This window comes from Anomaloglossus baeobatrachus, chromosome 4 (genome assembly GCF_048569485.1).
Source record: "Anomaloglossus baeobatrachus isolate aAnoBae1 chromosome 4, aAnoBae1.hap1, whole genome shotgun sequence".
NCBI classification, from domain to species: Eukaryota; Metazoa; Chordata; class Amphibia; order Anura; family Aromobatidae; genus Anomaloglossus; species Anomaloglossus baeobatrachus.
The window spans coordinates 348,554,969-348,568,392 of NC_134356.1; the positions used below are offsets into that span (position 1 = coordinate 348,554,969).

The 13,424-nt window shown below is 41.4% G+C and overlaps 1 protein-coding gene across 4 annotated transcripts in view; it reads left to right on the forward strand.

Annotated features, from left to right (window-relative positions):
• Positions 1 to 1,755: 1,755 nt before the first annotated feature.
• Positions 1,756 to 13,424, forward strand: part of MLC1 (modulator of VRAC current 1) — a 58,719-nt gene continuing 47,050 nt past the window's right edge. For 3 of the 4 annotated variants that reach the window (XR_012753040.1, XM_075345101.1, XM_075345099.1), the window contains exons 1-3: positions 1,756 to 1,864; positions 2,195 to 2,365; positions 10,309 to 10,398. Coding sequence is in view for 3 of the 4 variants with exons in the window: in XM_075345101.1 (XP_075201216.1) it covers positions 2,201 to 2,365; positions 10,309 to 10,398 (255 nt within the window). In the remaining variant the exon portion in view is untranslated. The remainder of the gene's footprint in view (positions 1,865 to 2,194; positions 2,366 to 10,308; positions 10,399 to 13,424) is intronic. The other variant, XM_075345100.1, reaches the window with a different exon arrangement.

Below are 13,424 nucleotides of genomic sequence, written 5' to 3' on the forward strand. Positions count from 1 at the left end.
AACTGTTCTAACCCCTCCCCTCATGCCACCCCCAATTTCATTACTAACGCCGAGGTCACTATCTCCCACTCCTGTACAGTAATTGCCCTTCCCCAGTTCCTAGTTTATACACTCCTCCAATCTTCTACCATTCTTTCCCCTAGCCCCGCTGCCCATTTTTCTATTTAGGTGCAGCCCCCCACCATAGAGCCTGTATTGAATAAAGAAGTTAGTCCAATTCTGCAGAAACCCTTTTTCACACACCTACTCCTGACCAACGTATTTAATCCCCTGCCTCTTACTTTCCGGTGTGGCACATGGTACAGATAGTAGTTCAGAAAATACTGCCGATGCTAAACTTTTTTTTTTTTTTTCATTTCCTAGTATTCATTCTAAATAGAAAGGTGCACGACATCCACAGTCTTACCCCGATCCGGTCTGAAACTTACCTCCTCATAGACGTTTGTCATATTAGTTTGATAGGGCCGATCCCTCATAAACCTATGTTGATGCTGAATAAAGGGAGGAAAGATCAGCTCACCGATCCTGCTATCCACCGCTCCTTGTTCGGACCCAGCGCATGGAAAGCTTGGCTGCCAAAAATCCAAAAAGAGAAGTCCAGCGCAGTCTTCAAGTTGTAAATAAAATCCAGCATTTATTTAGTAAATTTCCATAAAATATAGCGGTGTGCAGGATGATTTTATTGGTCTATTATGGGGTAAAAGACTGAAAAAATCATCCTGCACACCGCTATTTTTAATGAAAAATTACTAAATAAACATTGGATTTTATTTACAACTCGAGGACTGCCCTGGACTTCTCATGTTGATAATGGGTTATGAGGTTCTTTTTCCTTAGAAACTAAGTACTAACCACAATAATACCATACTGTACCACAAAAAGGCCATAAAACATTGACACATTGACTGACGATGCACATGTATTATAAATATTGACATAAAAAGGACTATTTTAGAATTTTCTTAGTTATTCTAAATAAATGATATTTTTTTTAATCTGATCCCTAGCATTGGGAGTTGCATTATGTTAGCCACATTGACCGCAGCGTTGACCTCTTTACACTTGGGTGTTTGAGAAGAACGATCTGCTAGGCCATCTACTTGTAAAAATCTAATATTTTTTATTAAAGCTTTCCAAACAAAACAAATTTTTGTAACCTCGTGGAATACAATTCCCCCCCCCCCACACCAGAAAAACCCCAACATAAGATGTAAGTAAAATGATTTCCAATACGTTCATCACATCACTAAATAGTTATGTAAAAGGGTTCTTAAATAGACGTTACAAAGTATGAGAACACCAAGGCCATCTACTTGTAGTCAGGAGTACCAGTATTCGGCCTCCTTCCCGCAATATTTGAGCTTTTTTTTTTTTTTTGGATAAGTTTTCTTTTGTTTAGACTGTTTAAGATGATCATTACTGGAATGATTGCATTGCAGGGAATATCTAATGACATTTGGAATACTTGGAAACCCTTTTAGATTGAAGCCATCAGTAGTGTTTTCCCTTAGTACCGGTGCATAGTTATATCGTAGATACGGTATTTCTGCAGCATAGGACGTTAGTTTTTGGGCAAATAAAAAGAAGATGGTAATATCCTTTATACTGAACAGTTTGGTGGAAGATTAAATAACCTGACCCAACCCTGTTGTATCTCCTCATTAGAATTCTAGAGCCGTTTGTGTTCTCTGGCCCGCATACAGTTCTTCTCTTTTGTCTACATGTGAATAGATGTTGTTTCACAGAAGAGCAAGAGAGCAAACTTTTCAGATGCATCATGAATCTCTGAGCAGAGAAAACACCCAGACGGGATCTGTCCAGCTCCTTGCTTCACTATTTCATCCTGACAAATATCCAAAGTTAGGTACGTACCGATCTGTTCAAGTATATCCAATTTATGCATTCCATACATTGAAGACTGGATGGATTCTAATATTTTGTCTTACTACCAGTAATGCTCTGACTCTTACTCACTTTCTGTCACTACTTTGTCTGCAAATCTATTGTTGATAAAATCCATCAAAAAAATGAAAATGCATCTAAACCTTGCAATAGTTTTTTGTCTCCTTACTGTGTATATGTCAGCATACCATTGTAATTAAAAAATTGTGAATTGTTTGTGTCTTTCCTTAAAGTTTATAGACACAGATCTTTTGCAGAAGGAATTTCTTTAACTTCTACTTCTTTGATGTAGAACAGAATGACCAAAGAAGAGCAATACAATGAAGAATTTGGTTATGATAGGATGGCAACCTTAGAACTTGGGATGCAAGAAGGCAGAATGTACCATTCAAGCCTGCAGTCGTCGGATGCTATACACCCATGTGTAAAGTATAAGACGTGGATGTTTTCTCTGCTAATTGGGGTAAGTCTTCATATTGGTCTCAAGCTGCTGTCGTTCTTCACTTTTTCACCTTTTTATAATTCTTTTAATTAGTTAACCTTCAGCAGAGAACTTTTAACCCCTTAACGACCCGTGACGTACTGGGTATGTCATGGATCGTGTGCCGTTAATCCCCGCCCCCTGCTGTGGGCAGGCGGTGGCGATCCGTGCACATATCAGCTGTTTTCAACAGCTGGCATGTGTGCCTGCTAGCCGCGGGTGGAATCGCTTCCACCCGCGGCCATTAACCCCTTACATTTCGTTGCCAAAATCTGGCAGCAATATGTATATGGGCGCCGCAATGACAGTTACTTACCCCGCCCCCACCGGAGGTCACGTGACATGATCACGTGACTTTCGGTGGTTGCCATCGGTGGTTGCCATCGCAGGGTCTTGTGATGACGCCTGCAGCTACGAAGTTTCACTTTCGTTTTCATCCGGCTAGGAGCAGGGTGAAACAGGAAGTGATCTGTATCGGTTTACAGCTGTATAGCTGTGATCAGCAGATAGATAAGAGCGATCGGATTGCTGATCGCTATAGCCTCCTAGGGGTACTAGTAAAATAAAAAAAAAAGTAAAAAAAAAAAAGTTTTAAAAAATAAAAAAACCTAAAAGTTCAAATCACCCCCTTTCACCCCATTGAAAATTAAAGGGTTAAAAAAATAAAAAAATATACACATATTTGGTATCGCCGCGTTCAGAAATGCCCGATCTATCAAAATATAAAATCAATTAATCTGATCAGTAAATGGTGTAGCGGCAAAAAAATTCCAAACGCCAAAATTACGTTTTTTGGTTGCCACAAATTTTGCGCAAAATGCAATAACAGGCGATCAAAACATACCATCTGCGCAAAAATGGTACCATTAAAAATGTCAGGTCGAGACGCAAAAAATAAGCCGTCACTGAGTCTCAGATCCCGAAAAATGAGAACGCTACGGGTTTTGGAAAATGGCGTAAAACGTGCGCCACTTTTTTTGGACAAGCTTGTGAATTTTTTTTTAACCCCTTAGATACAAGTAAACCTATACATGTTTGGTGTTTACGAACTGGCACTGACCTCAGGCATCACATAGATACATCAGTTTCACCATATAGTGAACACAGTGAATAAAATATCCCAAAAACTATTGTACGATCACACTTTTTTGCAATTTTTCCGCACTTGGAATTTTTTTGCCGTTTTCCAGTCCACTATATGGTAAAACTTATGGTTTCATTTAAAAGTACAACTCATCCCGCAAAAAACAAGCCCTTATATGGCAAGATTGATGGAAAAATAAAAAAGTTACGGCTCTCGGAAGAAGGGGAGCAAAAAACAAAAACGCAAAAACAGAAAGTGCCCGGGGGCTGAAGGGGTTAAGAAGGAATGCTAATACTATAATCCAATATTTATGCTATTGTGGAATATTGGAAAATGGGAGATAAATAAACTCTTAGGTAGATTTTCCTTATAAGCGATTATATTGGGAACCTTTACAGTTAAGGTCCAGTCACACTAAACAACTTACCAGCGATCCCAACAACGATAGGGATCGCTGGTAAGTTGCTAGGAGGTTGCTGGTGAGATGTCACACTGCGACGCTCCAGTGATCCCACCAGCAACCTGACCTGGCAGGGATCGCTGGAGCGTCGCTACACGAGTTGCTGGTGAGCTCACCAGCAACCAGTGACCAGCCCCCAGCGCCGCGTGGAAGATGCTGCGCTTGGTAACTAAGGTAAATATCGGGTAACCAACCCGATATTTACCTTGGTTACCAGCGCACGCAGCTACACGTGCAGAGAGCAGGGAGCAGCGCACACTGAGCGCTGGCTCCCTGCCCTCCTAGTTACAGCACACATCGGGTTAATTACCCGATGTGTGCTGCAGCTAAATGTGCACAGAGCAGGGAGCAGCGCACACCGCTTAGCGCTGGCTCCCTGCTCTCCTAGCTACAGCACACATCGGGTTAATTAACCCGATGTGTCCTGCAGCTACATGTGCACAGAGCAGGAGCCGGCACTGACAGTGAGAGCGGCGGAGGCTGGTAACAAAGGTAAATATCGGGTAACCAAGGACAGGGCTTCTTGGTTACCCGATGTTTACTGTGGTTACCAGCCTCCGCAGAAGCCGGCTCCTGCTCACTGCACATTTAGTTGTTGCTATCTCGCTGTCACACACAGCGATCTGTGCTTCACAGCGGGACAGCAACAACTAAAAAATGGCCCAGGACATTCAGCAACAACCAACGACCTCACAGCAGGGGCCAGGTTGTTGCTGGATGTCACACACAGCGACATCACTAGCAACATCGTTGCTACGTCACAAAAGTTGTTCGTTAGCAGCGATGTTGCTAGCGATGTTGCTTAGTGTGACGGGGCCTTTACACTCCTCTCTGCCTAAAATGGCGCAGTATGGTAAATGGAGAAAAGGTAACTTACCCAGTTTAGGCTTAGTTCCCACACATACAGAGCTCTCCATTGAGCTCTGCATCAGGTTTTTACATTGGAATCCCTAAACAACAGGATTTTAACATAATCCCCGACACAGCTATTCATTATTATGAGGCCCACTGAATGACTTTGGACACTGTTTGGTCTCCCGTCTTGGCAGGATTCATCTCTTTCAGACATACACAAACGCGTGGCATAGAATGTTTTTGTGTATGTCTGAAAAAGATGAACACTGTCAGGACAGAGACTAGATTGTGTCCAAAGTGACTCCATTGTCATCATAATATTGAATCACTCCATCTGGTCTCCAGCAGAGTCCTGTGTTATAGGGATTCCAAGAGAAACACTTACGCAGTGTTCAGTGGAGAGCTCTGTACGTCTATGAACCGAGCCCTGGAGTTTATCCAAATATTTTTATTTTTTTACTTATTTTAGCATTAAACATAAGTTTTATTGAAGGAAAAGAGATCAGTATCTCTCATCTGAGTACATTATTCATCAACAGTTACAAAGTATCACAAGATGTAAATACTTAAAGGGGTATTCCAATCTCCAAGATCATATCCCAATATGTAGTATGTGTAATAATAATAATAATTAGAAATGTACTATAGTGCTTCTGATTCACTGTTGCTTACCTCATGTGCAGGGCATTACAGGACTTTTGATATCCTTGGTTACGACCACTCATACAATGACAGTTTTATATTCATGGCTTTGACCACGAGCAACTAACTAACTAACTGTCACTATATGAGGGGTCGCTACTATGGATATCTAAGGTCCTGTAATGCCCTGCACATGAGGTAAGCGACATATTGAAGCTGAAGAACTATACTACATTTTTAATTGGAGGTATTTGCTAATATTATGATTATTATTAATAATAATAATAATAATAATGAATATTATTCCGACTACATATTGAGATAGGAACTTGAAGATGGGAATACCCCTTTAAGTCCCAAAACTACAAAAGCATTCTAGGAGTGATATGTTTATTGGCTAACAAAAAAAAATATAATTTTTCTGGTTAACTAATAAAGGTATCGTTCCTAGAATACATTTGTCATTTGAGGGCTTAATTATTTACATCAATTTTTCTGGCTAACACTGTACCACAATATAATTTTGTATTGTACATCCAAGAAAATATGGTTAGTTTACACAAAAAAGGATATTGTATAGTAAAAGATAATAAACACATCCATCATATCACAGAGACAAATAATACTGTTTATCCAAATTTTGCTCTACAAAAAGTAAATTATCTGACCTTATGACTTCCACCACCAATCTGCATGGTCTTTTAGTATTTTTCTTTGTTAGATATTACCCAATCATTTTTTACAAATGTAACCCTAATTTAATAGTCCATTTGGTACATGGTAAATTCACACATCTTGTTATAAGGATAGATGGAAAAGATATCCCTAGTAATTTTGTTTGGAGTATTGGTTCTGCAAACATCAAAGGGTTTGCGAGTTGCAGCAACTTTCCCACCATTGGTTTTTAATGATTAGAATGATTAAAGTGTTTTTTCTTTGATGTTTTTATTAATGACCCATTAATACCATATATGTAAACATTATTGGTTACTTTGGCAATGACCTTTATAAGAATGTACTAATCTCATCCCCTGATCCACAGGCATTATGTTTCAGACATAGGCTGTATGATCTCAGGCAGATATGTTTGACCCTGGAACACTGTGGCTTTTGAGAGAAAAACATAAGACGACAGGGATAAGACACGGCCATGGCGACCTTGTTCTCTCCCTCTTTAAAGAGGCTATTTGCATGCCATTTGAGAATAGATACATAACCTCTTTAAAGAAGGAGAGAAATCTCAATCACTTTGATTTACACTCCCTTTCTCAGTCCCTTCTCCCTCTCGCAGACATTGCCTCCTTACATGACACAAATGCTGCAGCCACTTTTTATAACACTACAATAATCTATATATATAATTGCCTTATTCTGTCTGTCTGTCTTGCTCCAAAATGACGTCATTACAATGACAACCGTCGCCACACCGCGTGCACTAAAGAGCCTGCGACCAACGGCTCAAGTAACTGAACAGCCCGAACTACGGGCCAACAGGATAACGCCCGACACTTTCCCCCGCACCCACACTGAGCCCCAACTCCCCGATGAGTGCTGCACCCCCGGGAGCCCACATCTGCAATCCAGCCGACACATACCCACCGCTCGCCTCCGCCCCCGCACACATTACCCCACTCCGCTCCAGCCCCCTGAACTCCGCCCCACCGCATGTATACACTGAACACACACACACACACACACACACACACGAATAGTAACCTGTCCCCAGCACTGACCTCCTCAGCGCCATGGCCCCGCTCGTCTCCACCCCCCCCGCACTCCGCCCCTCGCCCTCCGCATGTATACACTGAACACACGCACACACGAATAGTCACCTGTCCCCAGCACTGACATCCTCAGTGCCATGGCCCCGCTCGGCTCCACTCCGCCCCCCGCCGCACACATTACCCCGCAGGATGGGGGCACATGTCAGGATGGTGGCTGCACCACGATGGGGGCACATACCAGCATTGGGGCACATCACAGCAGCAGCCCACATACCAGGATGGGGGCCATACAAGGATTTGTATGCGTTGACAAACTGCTTTCTATTCATACCGTGATCGTATACATCAATCTATAACCTCCCAGGCAGTGCAGGATTTAACTCCTTCAATTCCAATTGTATTACTCCTCCATTTTGTGGGTCTGAATCAACCTGTTTCAAGTGTACCAAGTGACTCTGCTGTCATAACCCGGCCAGATGAGCCTAATACTCCCTTTTGGTTACATCCTGTACTCTGATGAGACCCTATTGCGTGAATTGTCTTTCTAGTGTTTCTACTCCTATAATAATATAATAATATATTCTAATAGACTTGGGCAACTGTAAATAGTTCACTTCACACCTACTTGGAAAAATTTACTATATGGTATGTAACAGAAAGCGGCTGAACCAACACTGTTTGAGAATGGCATGCAAACAATTAAAAGTGAAAATTCACATATTATTATTCCAACTGTACTATAATGCAAAAAGAGATTTTCTGCTAAAAATCGATCAATTTTTTGAGCCACCCCTGCCACATCACGGCAAATCTCGATAGGGGGGTCCTACTCTATATTTAATGTTTACATTGTGCCATACGGCCTCCTAAATTCATTAAAAGCAGAACTATATTGAAGCAACACCTATAACACAACACATATAATTGTTTGCATGCCATTCTCAAGCGGTGCTGTCTCCCCCTCTCCCCCCCTTTCTATATGGTATGTACATGAATGGAAGAAGGGGTGATATTTCGGGAACAAAGAGGCCCAAAACAATAGAAAAACAATATCAGATTTAGGAGATTATCAGCATTTCAAAAAGGAACATATTTATGGCAATACTAAACTGGTTGTCCGGGAGGTTTATATATCCTTAGGATAGACTGTCAATATTTTAATCTGCGGGAGTGCGACACTCAGTACCCATGCCAATCCGCAATTTCCCATGTCAATGGAGACCAGAAGTGCTCAGCTTTGGAATTTATGGCGCTATATAAATGAATAAATATTATTTATTATTATTATTATTATTATTATTATTTATTATTATTAATAATTGTTGCAGAGCTGCATGGCTCTGCTAACGGTATAGTGGCCGCAGTCGGATAATGCAAAGCTGCTTCCTATTTATTCTATAGATGTGTTGCATCCTACTGATCAGATATTGATAACCTGTCCTGAAGATAAGCCATCAATGTAAAAGACTATGACAACCCTTTTAAGCAACCGGTCCTCTTTAAAAAGAATCTGTCAGCAGCATTTTGTTATCATCTCAGAACAGCATGAGACCCTGAATCCAACATTGTATCACTGTGTGTCACAACTGCTGCATCCAGTAAACTATCAGAATTGTTAGATTTAAAGGGAATCTGTCACCAGGTTTTTGCCACCTAATCTGAGAGCAGAATAATGTAGGGGCCGAAATCGTGATTCCAGCAATGTGTCACTTCCTGAGCTGCTTAGGGCAGTTTTGATAAAATCACTGATTAATCAGCAGTTATATTCATAAGCGGACTACTTGTCCTGCTGCCAGGTAGTCCAGCACATTCATGAGCTATGTATAACTGCAGCCAAGAAAACCATTAATTTTATCAAAATGACAGCAAACAGCTCAGTAAGTGACACATCGCTAGAATCAGGGTCTCTGTCTCTACATTATGCTGCTCTCAGATGGGGGAGCAAAAACCTGGTGATATATTCCCTTTAACTATGCAGCAATGCTGAGAAAGCCTCCCTCTCCCACACTAGGCTCTCCATGTACAAGGACTATAGAAAGTGAGCTGCTAATAACAGCAGGGGATGTTCCAGACAAGCTTACCTCTAGCTGACCTAATGTAGCACTGATATTCTCTTAAAAGTGAAACAAACATTGCAGGTAAAGAACAGCGTCAACCTTAAGAGAGGCATCGCTGAAATCTGTATGTTAACCCCGTACAGCATTCTGTCTTCAGATTACAAAGCAAAAACCTGCTGAAAGATCCTCTCTAAGGGCAAAAACATTCAACACTTTAAAAATTTGTAAACTTACGGAAAAATAAATGTAAACTTTATTGAATGAATAATTGTAAAACATATTGACCTTAATGTATTATTCATGTATAATTAATAAGTGTGATATGTCACAAGAAAACCATCTCAAAATCACTAGTATAAATTGAAGTGTTCCACAATTATTGCCACATAAAGTGAACAAGTCAAAAAAATCGTCAGTATTCACAAGGCCTGACATATCTGTGTCCTTAAGAGGGAATAATCTGCAATAAAATTAGATCCTGAGATGTGACTCAACGATAACACGGATGTTCCCTTTTTAGTATGTTCTCTACATTATTAGTAGACTACCCACGTGATTTTTATGGGGTTTTTTTCTTACCATTTCATTGTTTTGTTATTTTTGCCACTGTACAACTAAAATTACCCAACATATTGAATAAAAAGAAAATGCAAAATGCATGCCCAGATATTTAATTTGTATTTTTTAAACATTCTGCCAGGAAAACCAAATGCTAATGCAGGTGTATTTATTTGCTACTTCTGCAGCAGTTTAATATAAAAGTTCAATAATTTTCTGTAACAACTTCTTAAAGGGGTTGTCCAGAGATGACCTATTGATGACATTCTGTAAACTAGATCATCAAGACAAGCTCTCTGGGGTGCGCTGGAAATTATATCCCCAACTATCTGATGCCTTCTCTAGCGGCAGCTGGATACAGGCCAATATATGGAGCCGAACTCTCCAGCTCTGTACATTGGTTAGTGGCCACTGCTCAGTACGGCAATTTAGCTCCCTTTTAAGTTTCAGACAACCCAATAACCGCTAAAAATCCTGCAAAAACATGACTATATCATTATGCAGTAATCGTCAGTGTTCTATTATACATTTTGTTTTTGTTGCAGAGTTGTCTTCTTGTTATATCTGGATTTTCACTTTACTTAGGAAATGTATTCCCTTCAGAAATGGACTACTTAAGATGTGCAGCAGGAGCTGTAAGTATGACTTGCATTAAACAGACGTAATACAGGATTTTACCCCTATGTTTGGCATAAGTGAAGCACTTTAAGGATAGATTTATAGCCCATTTTTGTACTTTGGTAAAGTGTACGATTAGTGTAAAACAGGCTGCTATAGGACAAGGAAGTAATGCAGGCTGCCTGGATGATCAGGTTGTGACCCAAGCATAAAGCTGCATTATTACTGAACTGCTCTTTCAGTGTAAACAGGCATATGATCGCCCGATGAATGAGCAATATCTGGAGAAATTAACTTTTGCCCTGTGCAAAAAGTCATTATTCTCGACGGTGCATCGTTCTGTGTAAAGAGGACTCGCAGTGTCAAGACCCATGGCAGCATATGTGACATGGAGCGATCTGGTATACAGCAGATTGCGCAAAGTGCATCTTTTATTTTGGTCTGACTATGTATACAGGCAATATAAATGACTACCGATCAGTAAAGATTTACCAATCCACATTGTGTTCCACCTTCTCCTTTCATACGTGCGGCTTGATCTCTGGCCAGTTGGACCACATTATGAGTTTCACTAGTACACTGCTTGTTGTGTAGCCGTCCCCTTGAATATGGAGATCGTACTCTGTTATTCCATGGATAGACGAATCCAGTGACTATTTTTATGTCAGCCTCTAAAACCCATTATCACTATAGGTGGTCAGACCTATCTGTAGGGTGCTGCAACCAATTAGGCTGCATTAACTTCATTACCTGGCTATCCTTGCCGGGTGCCTCCCATCATATCTGTAATGAGTTACTGTATAAACCCCTGCTAGGTCCTCCTTTTGCATTGTCCCTGGAAGAAGCCATGTGAAACGCGCTTTGGGCATTACAGGATAATAGATGTTATGCACTATGGTACTGTTCCCCTTTGAAAATTTTTAATATTTACTATGTACAGAAGCGTAAAAGGTTGTTTTGGTTTTTTTTTTTTACCCTGTAATTTACTAAACCTCATGAGTATTAGCATTTTTGTCTCCACTAGTCAGCACTATGCACACTTTATTTATTTGGGACACTTTACCTCCATCCAAGTATGGGTTTGTGATCTCATTTGTTACACCTTTTTGAAGGAGTCTTTGTAGTTATCCTCTAACTATTTGACTTGGCACAGAGCCAAAGAAGAACTATTAGTATTGCTAACTGTATTATTATGGCCTGTGATGATGTCATCTGTGTATAAAGTGCCTTATTATCCTTCCTCTGCATAATTATTTTCCAGGTTATCAACCTTTTTAATTTTTAGGTATGTTTTTATATTTTGATGGAATAATGTGTGGTCATATCTTTAGGTGTTGCATTTATATGCTGGTTTCTGACCTCCATTTTCTGGTATTTACCTTTATATAAGCCCATTACCTTGCTGACAGCTTTGTAGGTTGTAAGTCCTCTGTTTCACTCGTGCACCAACTGTCTCTGCAATCACACTGGAGCTCACCGATGCCCCGGAGGAGGACCCATCACCTGAGGACTGTGACACTATGGAGGAGGATCCGTGACAAAGGGTATAGTGGCAGGAGCATCAGGTCTGGCTATAACCGTGCCAAAAGAACTCCTCGGGTGCAACTGCTAAATAGTGCCCCTAAGAAACAGGATAAACAAGAATTTGCGGTGAGGTTCATTGGAACTTACAATCAGGAGTGGGAGACAATGCGGCGGATCATGAAAAAACACTGGCCGGTATTGCTGACAGATCCAGTGTTAGCAGAAGTATTAACCCCAAATCCGTTGATGTCCTCGACGAGGGCCAGAAGTCTTAAAGACATTCTGGTCCAGAGTCATTACATCCCTCCAAGAACCAATCCGTTCGGTTCTCGGGGTCCCCTAAAGGGTTGTTATCCCTGTGGTCACTGCCTGGCTTGCAGTAATGTCCTTCGTAGCACAAACCTCTAGTCGTCTGATGGACAAAGGAATTTCCAAATCAGACGATACATCATGTGTAGTACCACACACGTGGTGTACTTTGCTACATGTATGTGCCCCCTAACCTACGTGGGCCTCACTTCACGTGAGCTCCGCGTTAGGGTCAGGGAGCACGTGAGGGACATTGCTGCTACCAGGTCAGAAACCAACCCTACTCTGCTTAAAACACTGCCCAGGCACTTTAGATCTCACCACTCTTGTGACCCCTCTAAATTAAAGATTAGGGGCATTGATACCAGAGAGGGTGGGATCAGGGGTGGTGACCTCCAAAAGCGCCTGGCGCAGTGTGAGACCAAATGGATTGTGACCTTGGACACTCTGGTCCCTCGAGGTCTCAACGAATCTGTCAGTTATTCCCCATTTTTGTGATATTTGTGAATTGCTAGTGTTTGCGGTAGTGTGGATTTCCACAGTCGTGCACACTGATATGTATATAAAATGGAGATATATATATTGACAATAGTAACAATTCCTTGGTCTCTGCTGGGTTTTGTGGTGCCATTCTACTCCTTCCACCTACATCTTTTGTGCTTTTATGTATTTTAACGTGTTTGCGTGCCCCCAGAATAATACTGGGTCTTGTATCCACAGGCCAATAAAGTGATGCACACCCTTATCATGGCTTGATGGGTGATATAAGGAGGAATAAGGATGTGAGGAGAATGGAATCACGTTATATGAAAAAGGAATTCCTCTCATTTTTTACGTGGCATGTTACTATTTACCTTATGTGACATGAGCGTCACAATACAATATCTTTTGTTTACTATTTACCTTCCAGCGCCACCCGGCAGTCCCAGTGCAAACGCGCTGGCTCCGGAGCTCGTCCATGCCTGACTGCCGCTGTCTTTACATTTCGTGCCTGCGCGGGAGCTATGGTAACGCGTCCACGCTCCCGCACATGCACGATTATGACGTGACGGCCGATGTCTCGCGGGATGTGACCGGCCGTCAGCGCCAGCGCCACTTCCGGGACTTCCGATTAGCCTGGATCGCTGAGTATTTCTATTTAAACCTGGCACACTGGGGGACGCAACCAGGAATCCTTTCCCCTGATGAAGATTTGAATACCTCAAAAAGA